Source organism: Diadema antillarum, unplaced genomic scaffold (genome assembly GCF_040938485.1).
Source record: "Diadema antillarum isolate AM-2024a unplaced genomic scaffold, OU_Dant_1.0 seq00000435_RagTag, whole genome shotgun sequence".
Taxonomy (NCBI): Eukaryota; Metazoa; Echinodermata; class Echinoidea; order Diadematoida; family Diadematidae; genus Diadema; species Diadema antillarum.
In genome coordinates, this window is record NW_027271413.1 from 249,528 (window position 1) to 265,207 (window position 15,680).

At 42.5% G+C, this 15,680-nt stretch overlaps 1 protein-coding gene across 1 annotated transcript in view; it reads left to right on the forward strand.

The window, feature by feature from the left end:
- The window catches only part of LOC139732565 (nucleolar protein 4-like), a 138,143-nt gene that overhangs the window by 103,895 nt on the left and 18,568 nt on the right, over positions 1 to 15,680 (forward strand). Inside the window, exon 4 of the mRNA XM_071643418.1 lies at positions 9,787 to 9,963. Coding sequence (XP_071499519.1) covers positions 9,787 to 9,963 — 177 coding nt within the window. The remainder of the gene's footprint in view (positions 1 to 9,786; positions 9,964 to 15,680) is intronic.

Sequence of the window (15,680 nt, forward strand, 5' to 3'; positions counted from 1 at the left end):
TACTTATGGGATGTGTTCATGAACACTTCGTGGCGGAAAGAAAGAGGCTTCTAGTCTCGACTCCAAACGATGCCGTATACAGTGTGTAATACCCCCGATGAGTATAATAGGGCTTACATCCACCTCCTTCGTTCCCCTTACCCGCTAACCCAGACGCTCTTCAAAAACCACCATTTTCGTTGGACCGCGCCATGCATGACGGATGCTTTCGTTTTATCAAATATCAATAGAAGTGTCTTGCATGGCCTACTTAATTCACTTAGCCGTATTATAGCTGAAGCGTTTTCATACTCAAACAACTTTGACACGATGACATGGCCGACTTTGGTAACATAGTAATAGCTGTATCTCCGGCTGGACTATACGGTACCATAGCCTGACACTGCCTGAGAAACCGCGAACCTTTCGTTCATGTAGTTGCCATCGGTAACGCTAACGTTGACGAACTCGTTGGGATGATGCTTATGCAGCATGTTCAGTGTGGCACCAATACGTGAATCGGAATTATCTTGACCACGGCGATGACAGAGGATGAATATTTTGTCAGATCCTACTGATATGACTGACGAAAGGCATGCAAGGGATTCTTTTCGCACTATCACACCATGCTGACTATTATACCTTGCCGGTGGTTTATAGTAGCTTCTTCTCTTCTGTATTTTGTTTTTGTTTTTGTTTTTGCTTTTCTTATTCTAAGGGCACTTGTTATTGCAGAGTACCACCCACTCTTCAGAGGTAAAGAGTCACCTCTCGCAAATGGGAACCAGCCTGCTGTATATTTTATGTATGTAATCAATATTTACGGCCATTTCGCATAAGCTAGGTTCTCGTCCTTTCGGTTAAGATCATGTGGCTTCGTAGGAATATCTGGAGGGGATGGGGGGGGGGGGGGGAGAAGGGGGAGGGAGGAGAGAGAAAGAAATAATGAGTAGCACAAATTGCTTGTCAAGCATATACAAGTCGGGTGAGATAGAGTTTGATGTATCTTTGGACTCAGTGACCCTGCGGGTTCCAGCCGCACGCAAAGGGTTAACCCGATACACTTGGCAAGCAGGAACGATCACCGACCGTCGCGGGCGTAAGGTCATCAACAAACCATTGTTTCCTTCGTGATCTTGGCTCTCCTCTACGCCCGTCGCCTTGAAGCTGTGTTTTAGTGGGGGGGGGGGGGGGTGGGGTGGAAGGGAGGGGACCCCGTTTATTACCTCTTTTTTCGGGGGGATGGGGAGAACAAGAGCTACAGGTTACTTGAGAAGTGTGGCTTTTTAAAACGCGAAACAAAGCAAGAAAGAATGCGCGAAGGAAAATAGACTAATGCCTGTCTTGATACAACTCCTCTTTACGGAATAAACACTTCTTCTTTTATATATTCACTATACCTGCTTTAGGTCAGTCTTATTTTCTTGGGCAAAATATATCAAAAGATGGGGAAAAGTGAGCTCTTAATCCGTGAGAGAATCGTTTAATCACTCTATGTACGAAATTTTGTGTCACATTAATCTACGGTAGATGTTGAACTCTTTTCCACAATTCACTTTGACACATAACGATCATATCAATTTTGACGAGAACGATTTTAACTTGAGATCATCAGGTGATATTGAATTAGATGATACGCTCTTAGCCAGATACTGATCAATCTTGAAGATAAACAATGAGCAAATTCGATAACAGGGACACATTCCCAGCTAATAAGAGCATGGTGATACCAATAAATATCTAAGATCAATACCTTGAAGTTCTGATATATCTTTTTTTTTTAATAGTTTAAACAATTATATTTGAATTTCGTTCTGTTTTTCCTGACAATGCGGATTAGGTATCGTCGAAACGCCTGTGTTCGAGTCTAACCCAGACAGTGACTTCTGTGCCCCCCTATGCATGCATGCAACAGCCCGTCGACACCGATCGTCTGTTGGCTGCGTGCGTGGAAGCGGGCATGGGAGCGGCGCAAAGTAGATGCCCTTTTCATATTATATTAGTTCCCTTTTCACAATGCCCTCGCCCCCGTCACCACGGCAGCGAGGCTTTCCAACAACCATCCAGGGTCGCTTGTATCAATAGCGATGTACATCAATTCCCTTTTCACCCAACCTGCGTCCTCGTTTTAAGCCGACGTTGGAACTAGGCGCTCTCCCCCTCGCCCGCCTTTTGTGCTGTGTTTTTTTCGCTCCAAGGACTTCACCGCGCCCCTCACAGCTAGCGCGCTCTCTCCCCCCTTTTCCCCTCTCCAGCTCTCAAATTGTCTCCTCGTTCGCAACGTCTCCTTTCCGCTGTTTGGCTGGAGTGAAAGCCTTTAGTCACATCTGATGTTGACGTTACGCTGCCTATTCGTTTCATAAAAGGGAACCTTTGCATATTTGATGATATCGCACGGTGCGAGTCGGTTGGGGGGCTACCGGACAGTATCGAATGCGATACGAATTTAAATGAAAGTTGCACAAAAAAAAAAAAGGAAAGGAAGGAATGGAATAACGAGCTCGTTGTGTCCAAACAGAGCTGAACCCCAGTGCCACGCGCAGGTAATCTCCCCACATACGGTTCGAAAGAACTGTGGAGTGACGTGTGGGTTTCCCTCTGTGGATCCTATTTGCCCACCACCGACAAAATCCGTGTCGTATCGTCATCTCCACTGACTTCTTACGATTAGCTATAGGGTCACTCAGAAAAGCGTCGCGAAAGTGACTGATTCGAGTGTGAACTTAGCACTTCAAAATTGAGTGAGAGAAGCTGTTTCGATAGCCTTTCTTTTCTTCTTTTTGTTTTTGCAACCCTGCGAAAACAGTGATAATCTTCCAACACACCCCGTCATGAAGTTGTAAAACGTGAGCCTATTTGAAGGGAATTCTCTTCGAAGAGAAAACTGGATGATTAAAACTTATGAGAGCGTAGAACAAGTTCCCCCCCCCCTATATTCTGAGCAAAATCAGGCAACTCATGGGGATGTATAAAGACAAGATTATTACGCGTTTCGGGACTATTATGCGCTGGATCCTTCATTATGTGTACACGAAGAGAGAAAAAAAACCCAAACATGTATTATATATTTACAGAGATGCAGTGATATTCAGAATGTGGACATGGTTCAGATAGCTATTCCCATCACATAAATTTGACATACGAACTCTTCAAACAGTTATATGCATAAACGCGCCGTGCTCATTTACATCAACATAATAATAAAAGAACAAAACAGCTAATATCAAGGCAAAGTCATTGCCGAAACAATTAGCTGATAAGACGATGGCAATGATATATGCACACATGCATGCAAGCATATAATTTTGTATGATATATCGTTATAGAATATAGACATGAATAGAGAGGATTGACATACATAAATAGATATTAGTGTTGAGATGCATGATCGTTCCCAAGAAATTCTTTGTACACGAACAATGCCAAAATAACCAAATTGATAGAGATTTATTGACCGCGAGATAGACTGACGGCATGCGTATATAAGAATAGATCTTGAAGGCGCATAGCTAATAAAGCCACTGGTATCGATACTTGATTCTCCTCTCTGAGGCTTTTTTTTTTTTCTTTTAATACCATTTATCTGCACATCTCCCGCAAATAATGAACTTAATCTGCGAGCGATATCTGCACGGGCGACCCCAAATTCGGAAACAAGAGGAAAGTGATCCCCATTAGAGGAGAAGATAGCCAGATGCCTCGGATAATTGCCGCGTTCATCCAGCAGTCAACTGACAAGTCGATTAGGAAGTATACCTACATTTGGGAGAACAACAACAACAATAACAACAACAAAAAGATAACCATAGAGAGATCGGAAAAGGAAAATGTGTAGAGATGTGGAAGCTTCATGTTAATAGCATTAAGCGGTTGCCTCCGAGACGTGTGTATTTTTCACAGATTTAAACCACATCACACCAGAATCCCGCACAATGAGGGTTAATCGTCTGAATTTTATCTAAACCCATTGCTCGAATAGAATCAGATTTGAGTATATATTCGACGTGTATTTGGAGTGACCGCTCACGAAAGAGTCAGACTATATGTCAGAACATTCGCCATATATACCTCAATCATGAGCTCGTCGAATTGGGTCGGTTCTTTAACGCCTAACCACGTCGGCAGAAAGACCCTGCAGATATTGGTGGAAAATCAACGGAAACAAGATCTCCACAACTTTATTATAGAGTTTTGAATAGTATAGGTCTTCGGCGGCTTCTACGACCTCGCCCTTTATTCCTCCTCGTCACCGAGTTCATTGCCGCCTCATACTGTAATGTGCACCATCTTCCACTCCCTCGTAATCATAAAATAGGACACAATATTATTTGTGAATTCGTTTGTTTTGTTTTTGTTTTGTTTTTGTTTGTTTTGTTTTTGCTGCTGTGCATTGTATGTGTGTTTGTAGGGGTGCATGAACTTGTTGTATACCTTGAACCGAAATACATTTGAACAAAAATACGAAACTTACATTGATATTACCCTATGTAACTACATGCAAAGTTTGTGTGTGTATAATCCTGTACGATATGTGAACATAATGCAGAATTTTTAATAATACGAGTTTTGCTCTCTGCGATAGTTTCTAACAATGTCTGATAAAGGATAAACTGGCGTTATTTTTGCAGGCTTTGAGACTCACTTTAATATTCTCTGTTAGTTTCCAGTGACACATTATTATGATCTAAATATCCGTGAAAATAGATCATAGGCCTAATACTATTCATGAAAAAAAAATAATATTATTATAATGAAAGTGCTCTTTCATAATTTCGTGACACATTACTCCTTATACACATGCACTTTGGCACTAGCCTGTATATATCACAAACATTTTTATTATCATGACCAAGCATCAACAACATGTACCCCATTGCATCCACCCCACTAATAAAAGAAAACAAATATCAAGTGTATAGGGAAGCCAATGCAATATTTTAGCGGTGTTTGATTTAGTTCAGTTTTCCTAATTATTTCTGGGGAGTGGAGGGCCATCCAGAGGAGTTTGAGAGAGAGAGAGAGAGAGAGAGAGAGAGAGAGAGAGATAGAGAGAGAGAGATTAGATGAGCATGAATATCACTGAAAAATATTCTTCGATATTACCAGCTCCCTGACCCCCGCTTGAAAATGAATGAACACTCTCCTCTATACACAAAACAAGAACCCCTCTCTCCATCTCACTACCAGTGAGCACAAAGAAAAATCGTCCCTCCATCATTAGCAGAGTTACGTAATTGGGTACTAATCCTCCACTCGCCTCCCCCTCTCCGTGCTCATCAAATACTCCCCTATGGCTTGTCTCTGTCCTCCCTTACAAAGTCTTGCTGATGAGAATGAAAAAAAAAAAACGAAGAAGAAGAAAAAAAAAAACCCCCAACAACAACAACAACAAGAGGAGGGCTGAGATGCCTAGCTGACAAACATATACTAATTAGATGCGCTTTCCAGAAATGGAGGCCGGCTGGACAGCGGAAACGGGACTACATCTTGTACAAAGACTTTCATGATTACTACTGTTTTTTTTTTTCGTTATCTTCTGCTATAAAAGCTAGCTTTTTCCCTTGATTTTTCCCCACAAGCCGATGAATAAAATTCTGAACGCTCTTGAAGTCAGTTGTTGAATCATTATCGAGTCACCATTCAAGTGGAAATATAATACAATATCATATAATGTAATATAATTTTATATAATATAATATGATGTAATATAATATAATATGATGTAATATAATATAATATAATATAATATAATATAATATAATATAACATAATATAATATAATATAATATAATATAATATAATATAATATAATATAATATAATATAATAGTAATATAATGTAATATGATAGTATGTGGTGTTAGGTTGATTATGAAATTAATCAATTAATCTTGATTTCTTTCTGTAGTCTTCCGTTGGTCATGTGTAGGTGTTATTTATGCGCTGTTAGACAATGAAGGCAAATCAGTGGAATAGCTGTATACACGGCTTAATAATCACACACATGTCATATTAGATCTCTATCCTTCAACTATTGATCTACATTATTAAGTATGTAGGACCTTGTATGTGCCTACGCATTATATCCATGTATGTCTGTATGTACATACATGCATACATACGTATCTACATACATACATACATACATACATACATACACACATAAATACAGGCATACATACATACACAAGTGTTACACTGTTTCTTTTTCTTTTGTAGTGCGCTGTTCTCGCTCAGTTACCTTCTCACTTATGAATTCATTTTGACATCCCCCTAATGCCTTCTCCGCCACCCATCCACAGTAGATCCTCAATGTCGGAAGTGTCGTCTCCCCAACCCCCTCTCCTTCTCTAGGTCTCTCTTCCTCTCTCACTCTGTCTTGTCTCATTACTCTCCTGTTACTCCCTTTCTCAGACTCTGTCGTTATCATGTCAATATCTCATCTCGAACCTTTTCCTTCTTTACTCTTTCTCATCAATTGTGACTTTCCGTTGTCATCTTCCGTTTCGTCTTTGCTCAGGGTGTAAAACCCTTTGTATGCGTAATGATATTAGATCTTGCCTATGGTGGATTCCCCTTCTTTATAGGAGGCAAGTCGTCCACATGCAGCAATAAGAGGTGATATCAGATGCACCGTCTTTACGGCGCTCGACTCCTATCCATTGTCTTTCAGCAATATGTTCCGTGCCGTTTGACTCGGTGACGAGAAGTGGACGTGCGCGCGTCCTCGCGGTTTCACGCGGAGCGTGCAGTGCCTCAATCAATATCTGCACGCGCGCTACATCTTCTTTTCCGATCAGATCGCGTGCACCCGCGACGCGGCCTCACGGCAGAAGGCTAAACGCACTGCTGCGATACAGAAAGATTCAAGGTCCACTGGCGTGCTTCGCGAGTCGCCCCTCTGTGTAACTCGGCCATCCTCTTGTTCGTACCGATTGGTTGATATATTCCACCCTCTCCCGCTTCATTCCCAAGTCCAATATTCACGTTTAAACACGCGAAGAGAGGACACATCCGCACACGGATACACTCACCCCTCCCCTGCCCCCCCCCCTTCCCAACGCTACCCTTTAGATTAGCTCTTTAACTACTTACCTTAACGCGTTCATACCCTCAGGCAAGATTAACTTGCGAAACAGCCATGACACTCAACAAGAGTCCATTGATCATGCATAGGTGTGAAAATAACGTAGATTGAAGATAGAAATACTTCTCCACGAAACCACTGAATGATTACATCGAACACTATTTAAGGATGTTGTGTACGAACAACCTCTTCAAAGCTTTACAACAAGTCTCTGGGCCGTAAACAGGAAATCCTGGGTTCAACATCCGTATGCCCCCCCTTCTGACCCAGGTGCCAGAATCGGTGAATGACCGTGAGTCCTTCCACAGTGGGTACGAGAGGGCCCTCTCACATCTTTAAAAATGGGGTTCACCTCGAATACTCTTCCATGACTTTCCTTTTATTTCTCTTTTCTGGTGATGATGATGATGATCATTATTTTTGTTATCATAACCATTGGTGTTCTAATGATTGTTATCATTATTACTTCATCATCATCACCAATACCATCTCTATCATCATCATTATCATCACCATCATCTCCATCGCCATCACCATCTACATCATCATCATCATCATTATCATCATCGTCACCATCATCATCACCATCATCACCACCATCATCATCTCCATCACCATCACCATCATCATCATCATCCTCATCACCATCATCATCATCATCATCACCACCATCATCTCCATCACCATCACCATCTCCATCATCATCATCATCATCACCATCATCATCATTATCATCACCATCACTATCTCTATCATCATAATCATCTCCGTCATCAATATCATTATGCCATCATCTTCACCATCGTCGTCGTCATTATACCCTCTCCCAACCCTCTTCTCAAAGCAAGGTGTATTTCTGAGCGTGTAATAAATTGCGAGATAATAGTATTTTTTGCCTTAGCAAATAACGGACGAGACGCGGGAACACAAATGATAAACTGTTCGATGCCCGAACAATTATGTTACCGTGATGATACATACTGTATCAGCAGTCAAGTTTGAAGCTTTTAATTTTGGGGAGAGGTTGTAAAAGGTATCAACCTTCTTCTATCGCGAGCACCTTGATTGTTTAGAATAGCATTCAATCTGTCATACTTAAAAACGCTAAATTAAGTTTGTGACTCATGAGACTAATGTGCCACAGCCTATAAGAGCCATCGCTATCTAATCAATGACAATTTGCCTGGGGAAATCATATGATTTATAGCTTCGGGGTAAAAATATACCCTATAAGGATTCAGAGGGTGCACGAGGAAAACCAAGGAACATCTTAAAATCCGTTTCAACCTCGGGTGCGGTTTAACGTTAACTTTTAAACATTACATCTCCCATGCCTCATGTGTCTACAAAATATCCACGGCGAAGGAGGTTAGACGTTCTCCCCAAAGGTGGATTCAACCTTTAAAAACTCTTCTCTTCGAGAGGGAGGGCTTTTAAGCGGTGCGTCAGAGTCGCCCTCCCTTGCTCGTTGGCCGCGGCCTCCGCCTAGCTCGGGCCTCCCCCGTGCCTCTCTCGGAGCGGCAGCTGCTCGCATGCCGTTTGCTACCAAATAAGGTCGCTAGCGGCTGTGATGGGGGTTGAAGGGGTAGGGGGTAAGGGGCCAGGGCATGGCTGGAGGAACTACCTCACCCACGCCGAAAATGAAAGTAAGGAAGAAAGAGTCAGTTTGTTTCCCCCTTTAGGCTCACTGATAACTCCTCTGTCTCTTGTCAAAGGCGGTCGTCATTGTGCTCGAATGCGATTGATATTAAGCAGGTATGCAAAGTACTATAGGAGGCACAGGTGCACCATTTACCAGAGTTTGTCTATTTGAATCTCTACATCCAACGTTTGACAACTATACTTTGATTAAAGAAGGTTTTACACAGCCAGTAAGTTCAATGTTCTTCACTGGATTCTACGAATATACGAAGATATAACTGGTATATGCAGTTGCAAAAGTTTTGTCAAACTTGTTGTGTGACAAAGATCCATGAGAACTTTTCTCTATCTTTTTCTCAGTTTTAATAGATATTGTTTGATTGTGTGAATGTGTGTGTCTATCTGTTAGTTGGTTTGTGCAGTATAATACATACATAGCTGGGTTTTGTCAAACGGGCATGTTTTTATCAACAAGTAGAATATAGACGATTCCTCACCTTGTTGACTGAATTTTGTCGGGTTATGTTTTCAAGTGAACAAATCATTTCTATCATACAGTTGTAAAGTGAGAACTGTGCCACTCTTGATCGATGTATATATATTTTTCTGTCTGCTCGTAAGCAGTCACGAGCAAGGCTGTTGCACCTAATCTCTCAACAGTAGAGAAATTTAGAAAAGGGGCATCTTGTCACTGGTGGAAAGTAAAATCCCATTTCAAAACAGAGTTAAAAAGTATTTTTTCACCCTATACAGCCACCGTTAATAAAAGTATTATCATAGTTATTGATGCGATAATCATTGTTATCGATGTTGTTATTACTGACGTTACCATTATCATCATAATCATCATCATCATCATCATCATCATCATCATTATCAGCTTCATCGCTACAATTACCATTATAATCATGAATATAAAATAATCTGATGATGAAAAACAAAACGAGAGACTCGATTTCTCGTATCAACAATTCACAATGAATCTTTCTGCCTGCAGTTTATGTATAGAGTAGAATCAGCATTTGATATGGGCACTATAGTGATCGAAATCTATTTTCTATCCCTCCCTCTCTTCTCCAGGACGAAACATCCCTTTCCAGCGCAGATACAGAGATCAGTGACCCCAGTCTTCTCTCGGAGACCAGCGCCTCGCAGGCCGTCGAAGGAGTCAGTACGCCGGCGGAACCAGACAGGCTAAGCCCGCTACCACTGGACCTCAAGAAAGGTGAGAGGGCATCAGGGGACCACGCCCATGATGTACTGGAGTCTGCTGGTATAGCTTTATCATGGATCTACATGGTTATCTAGGAGGAACCAGGGTCCCGTTTAAAAAAAACAACAACTTGTTGTATGTAACAACTGCAACTTTTTTATGACAAATTTGATGAGATGCAAGGATTTCAACAGCTTATAACAACTATCGTAACTTGTTATTGATAACAAGTTTTATGAAACGGGGCACAGGTTCGCCCATTGTGTACCCCCTGCATGGGTTATACCACCCATATGCGCACACTCCTAAAATCATTCATTGTGCCGGTACCTTAATCTAACGCTATGACACGTACCGAAAATTTCAAAGCGAAATGTAGAAGGGGATGCCGAAATGCACTTTGCTCTCTCTACTCCTTGGGTTTTCTCATCACTTACTAGTCATAGAGCGTCACTCTTCGTCCAGATAGAGACAACGCACATCTAAATGGGACCATCTAAATCGTGTCATAAATCTACATCTGTTTCCTTACGAGACAGTGCCTCTCCCGTGATAATTTAGTACAAGATGTCAGGAATATGACCATACAGTAGACAGAGGCTCATAAAGATATTACTCTCTGTTTTCCATGTATTATACGACATCTATCAAAATCATTATTTCCTGTCGATGTTATCATCACTGCGGAATGATTTATGAAATTGTAAGAATCTATAATCAAAATATTGTTCATTGATCTGAAAAATGTTGTTTCATTGATGAAGAATAAAACATACCTGGAGAAAATCATCCTTATCACTGACCTCATCGTAAACACCAGTAAATAGCTGCCATATTCTAAAATTGCAAGGGTATCATCTACGTAGAATCCAATTCTACCTCTCTTTCCCCTGTAGCCCCTTGCACCAATTTAAGGAGGTATGCCTCCTTACTTGCACTAAAACGCTGAAGTTGAATAGGTTATAGGCTTGAGAAAGAGCAGCCCAGTTAGAGCCCTCGGACCCAAATGGCACCTAATAACACGATGTAGCTGCATCGGGGCCTTGTGCGTGAGAGCAGGCGGGCCAGCTAATCACGAACCACCCTAAATCATAATCGCCTCCGACTCCCGTATTGGGTAAAAAAAAAAAAGAGGAAGGCATCACATGGAGATGGAGAGGGGGGAAGAGGGTACCCAAACCATTAACGCGCCACTCTCGGACTTGCCGGGCCGCTAGGGGACGCGATATACCAACAGACAACGAGAGATAATTAGCACGGAGATGGGAAGATGGGAGAGAAAGGGCAGGGGGGAGGAGGGGGTCAAAAGCAGGGAGGGAGGAAATACGGATGTGGGGAGAGGAGGAAAGATAGAAAGAGAGACGGGAGGTAGAGAGGGGGTGGAGTGGGAGGGGGAGATAGAGGCAAGGGGGGGGGTGAGAGAAAGAGAGGGAGAGAAAGGAAAAAGAGAGTGGGAGACGAGGGTAGGGAGAAGATGAAAATGGCGATATTGTAATTGAAGCTTTGGATGGGAGTGTCGGAAGAAATGACCATTTATACTTCAGATAAACAATGACACCTGCCTCGCCCTTGACGAGGACGATAACCCAAAAAACAAAATAATATTGAGTTGAACTATAAACCTAACCATGTTAGGTATGATAATACGGATATATGACGATGGTTTTGATGATGTCAATAACGATGATATTATAATGGTATTGTGATTACATGAGAAAGATGATATCGGTGTTGACTCAATTTTGTCTGGGCTGTTTACTCTGTTGATGACACTGGCGTAGCCAGGGGGGGGGGGCGATGGGGGCGATCGCCCCCCCTAAGATTTGGACCGGAGATTTGGGAGGCGGAAAAAAAAAATGCGTGTATACTGTATGCATGCACATGAAGCGGGTCTCCTTTGCAACCTTTCATCAAATAAGATATTCTTTTGAATATTTCACTCAAAGTGTGCACCAGATCGTTGAATTTCAAATCAAAATATGCAAAATCTCTCGTGCTTGGGAGGGGGATACCCCCTCCCAACCCAACCCCCTCTGTGCGTCTTTCCCTAGCTTAGTACACTTTTTAGATTTACAAAAAATTATGAATAATTCTGAGTGCACAAGACTTATCACTTATATTCCGAAAACTCAAGGTTCCCTCATGTATAAGGGGAATTTCCCCTTTTAATCGACCCTTTCCTCCCTCAGTCCCCCCCCCCTCCCCCATCAGTTTTTTTTTTTTTTGTGTGTGTGTGTGTGTGTGTGTGTGATTTTCCAAACGTTGATTCCATCAAATGTGCGTAGACGAGATATCTCAATTTCAACCTTAAAAAGGCAAAAGCTCAATCGGAAGGGAAGGTTGGGGATAACACTCGCCCACGCCTTCTCCCTGCTCGCCCGCCCCTCCCCCACCCTTCCGCCATGCATAGAAGTAGACTGTGGCTATACCCAGATCGCTTTATTTCAATTCTAAAAACGCAAAAGCTCCGCGAGCGGGAGGAGGAATCCCCCTTCCCCTAAGCTCTACCTCACTAGACTTTATACATACAGTGTACACACAGATGGTGCACATTCAGAATAAGAGCTAAATTCCGTGATTTTATCACTTCGATGAAAAAGTATTGCACCAAAAATTTGCAACAGATCGCTGAATTTCAGGTCTGAAAATGCAAAATCACCTTCGTGTGGGAGGGGATATTCCCCTATCTACACCCTCGTGTGCATGCTTTTTCTGTTTGACTGCTGAACAGACAGTGTTCATGATCTTCCGTGTAAGAATTAATACAAGAAGATTATTTAAATGATACCATTTTATAGGCAAATTGTTCAATAATAATCTACACTAAAATATACTGCAACTTTAAACAAGTGGGACTGTTTCAACTCGTTAAAACACGCAAAAACATGCATCAAATTGCACCATTTGCAACATCAAAATGCAAAAAGTTCTCACCGTGGGAGGGGGGACACCCCCTCCCACACCCTCCCCTCCCCCCTTCGCTCTCTCCGCTCTCTCGGGTTCAGTCACGTTCATGATATTCAGTGAAAAGGATTAATACAAGAAGCGTATTTAAATGATAGCATTTTATAGGCAAATTGTTCAATGATAATCTACATCAAAATATACTGCTACCTTAACCAAGTGGGACTGTTTCACGTCGATAAAACGCGCAAAAACATGCATCAAATTGCACCATTTGCAACATCAAAATGCAAAAAGTTCTCATCGTGGGAGGGGGGACACCCCCTCCCCTCCCCCCTCGCTCGCTCCGCTCGCTCGGGTTCAGTCGCGTTCATGATATTCAGTGAAAAGAATTAATACAAGAAGTGTATTTAAATTATACCATTAAATAGGCAAATTGTTCAATGATAATCTACATCAAAATATACTGCTACCTTAAACAAGTGGGACTGTTTCAACTCGTTAAAACACGCAAAAAATGCATCAAATTGCACCATTTGCAACATCAAAATGCAAAAAGTTCTCACCGTGGGAGGGGGGACACCCCCTCCCACACCCTCCCCTCCCCCTTCACTCGCTCCGCTCGCTCAGGTTCAGCCGCGTTCATGATATTCAGTGAAAAGAATTTATACAAGAAGTGTATCAAACTTATACCATTTCATAGGCAAATTGTTCAATAATAATCTACACTAAAATATACTGCTACCTTAAACAAGTGGGACTGTTTCACGTCGATAAAACGTGAAAAAAACATGCATCTAATTGCACCATTTGCAACATCAAAATGCAAAAAGTTCTTACCGTGGGAGGGGGACACCCCCTCCCACACCCTCCCCTTCCCCCTCCCTCGCTCCGCTCGCTCGGGTTCAGTCGCGTTCATGATATTCAGTGAAAAGAAGTAATACAAGAAGTGTATTTAAATTATACCATATTATAGGCAAATTGTTCAATGATAATCTACATCAAAATAAACTGCAAGCTTAAACAAGTGGGACTGTTTCACGTCGATAAAACGCGCAAAAACATGCATCAAATTGCACCATTTACAACATCAAAATGCAAAAAGTTCTTACCGTGGGAGGGGGGACACCCCCCTCCCACACCCTCCCCCCCCCCCCCCACCCCTCGCTCGCTTCGCTCGGGTTCAGTCGCGTTCATGATATTCAGTGAAAAGAAGTAATACAAGAAGTGTATTCAAATTATACCATATTATTATAGGCAAATTGTGCAATGATAATCTACATCAAAATATACTGCAAGCTTAAACAAGTGGGACTGTTTCACGTCGATAAAACGCGCAAAAACATGCATCAAATTGCACCATTTACAACATCAAAATGCAAAAAGTTCTTACCGTGGGAGGGGGGACAAATCCCCCTCCCCCCTCGCTCGCTCCGCTCGCTCGGGTTCAGTCGCGTTCATGATATTCAGTGAAAAGAAGTAATACAAGAAGTGTATTTAAATTATACCATATTATAGGCAAATTGTTCAATGATAATCTACATCAAAATATACTGCAAGCTTTCAGTGGGACTGTTTCACGTCGATAAAACGCGCAAAAACATGCATCAAATTGCACCATTTACAACATCAAAATGCAAAAAGTTCTTACCTTGGGAGGGGGACACCCCCCTTCCACACCCTCCCCCTCCCCCCCCCCCCCCCCCCCCCCCCCTCGCTCGCTCCGCTCGCTCGGGTTCAGTCGCGTTCATGATATTCAGTGAAAAGAAGTAATACAAGAAGTGTATTTAAATTATACCATATTATAGGCAAATTGTTCAATGATAATCTACATCAAAATATACTGCAAGCTTAAACAAGTGGGACTGTTTCATGTCGATAAAACGCGCAAAAACATGCATCAAATTGCACCATTTACAACATCAAAATGCAAAAAGTTCTTACCGTGGGAGGGGGGAAACCCCCCTCCCACACCCTCCCCCCCTCGCTCGCTCCGCTCGCTCGGGCTCGGTCGCTTCGCTCCCTCGCACACTAACCGCCCCCCCTAAGATCAAATCCTGGCTACGCCGGTTGATGATATCAATAATGCCTTTAGCGGAATTTGGTATAACGACAAGGATGCTGGTAAAAAAAAATGAGGACCAGGAGGACAGGTACGTTAATGATGATGATGCCGTTGTCAATAGTGACGGGTTGTGCCAATGATGAAGATGATAACCATGATTAGAACAAGAGAAAAATGCCAATCTCGTCAGGTTTGGCGCACAGAGATGACCGCGTGTGTTTCGAATCCGTGCGTTGGTTGGACAACACCAGAAATGATTCCACGGATAATGTCTCTCTCCCCTCTCGGCCCCTTCATCCTGTGCTCTTAGAGCTCCCACCGTTGGTGACCCCCTTCGCATTAGATATTCTTGTCGGAGGACTCCCTAAGCCTGCTTTTAATGCGGAGGCCTTCATCTTAACAATGACGAGTCGATAGGGGCACCGACGGACGGTCGCTTCCTCCCGTAGAAGCAATCGTGGTGGAGGCTCCCAGGTAGAATGTTCAGCATGCCCGCGTTAACTCTTCGTCTCTTCCCCCGTTCAGCATCCCTCTCTCCCTCTCTTAACCCTCTCACACCCGTCATCTCTAGATGTCATTGGCATTACACATATTATACACGTTGTCAACGAGGAATGACGGGGGGTAAACTATATGTGCCCCTATTGCCCCCATATTTCTTCTCCTTATCTCTACCCATCTCCCCTCCGTATTCATCCTTTATCTGTCTGTGCCCCGCTAGTATATTTCCTTACCCAACTCGACCTCTCTCGAGCTATTTATGTATTTATCAATGCATCCATCTCCCCTCTC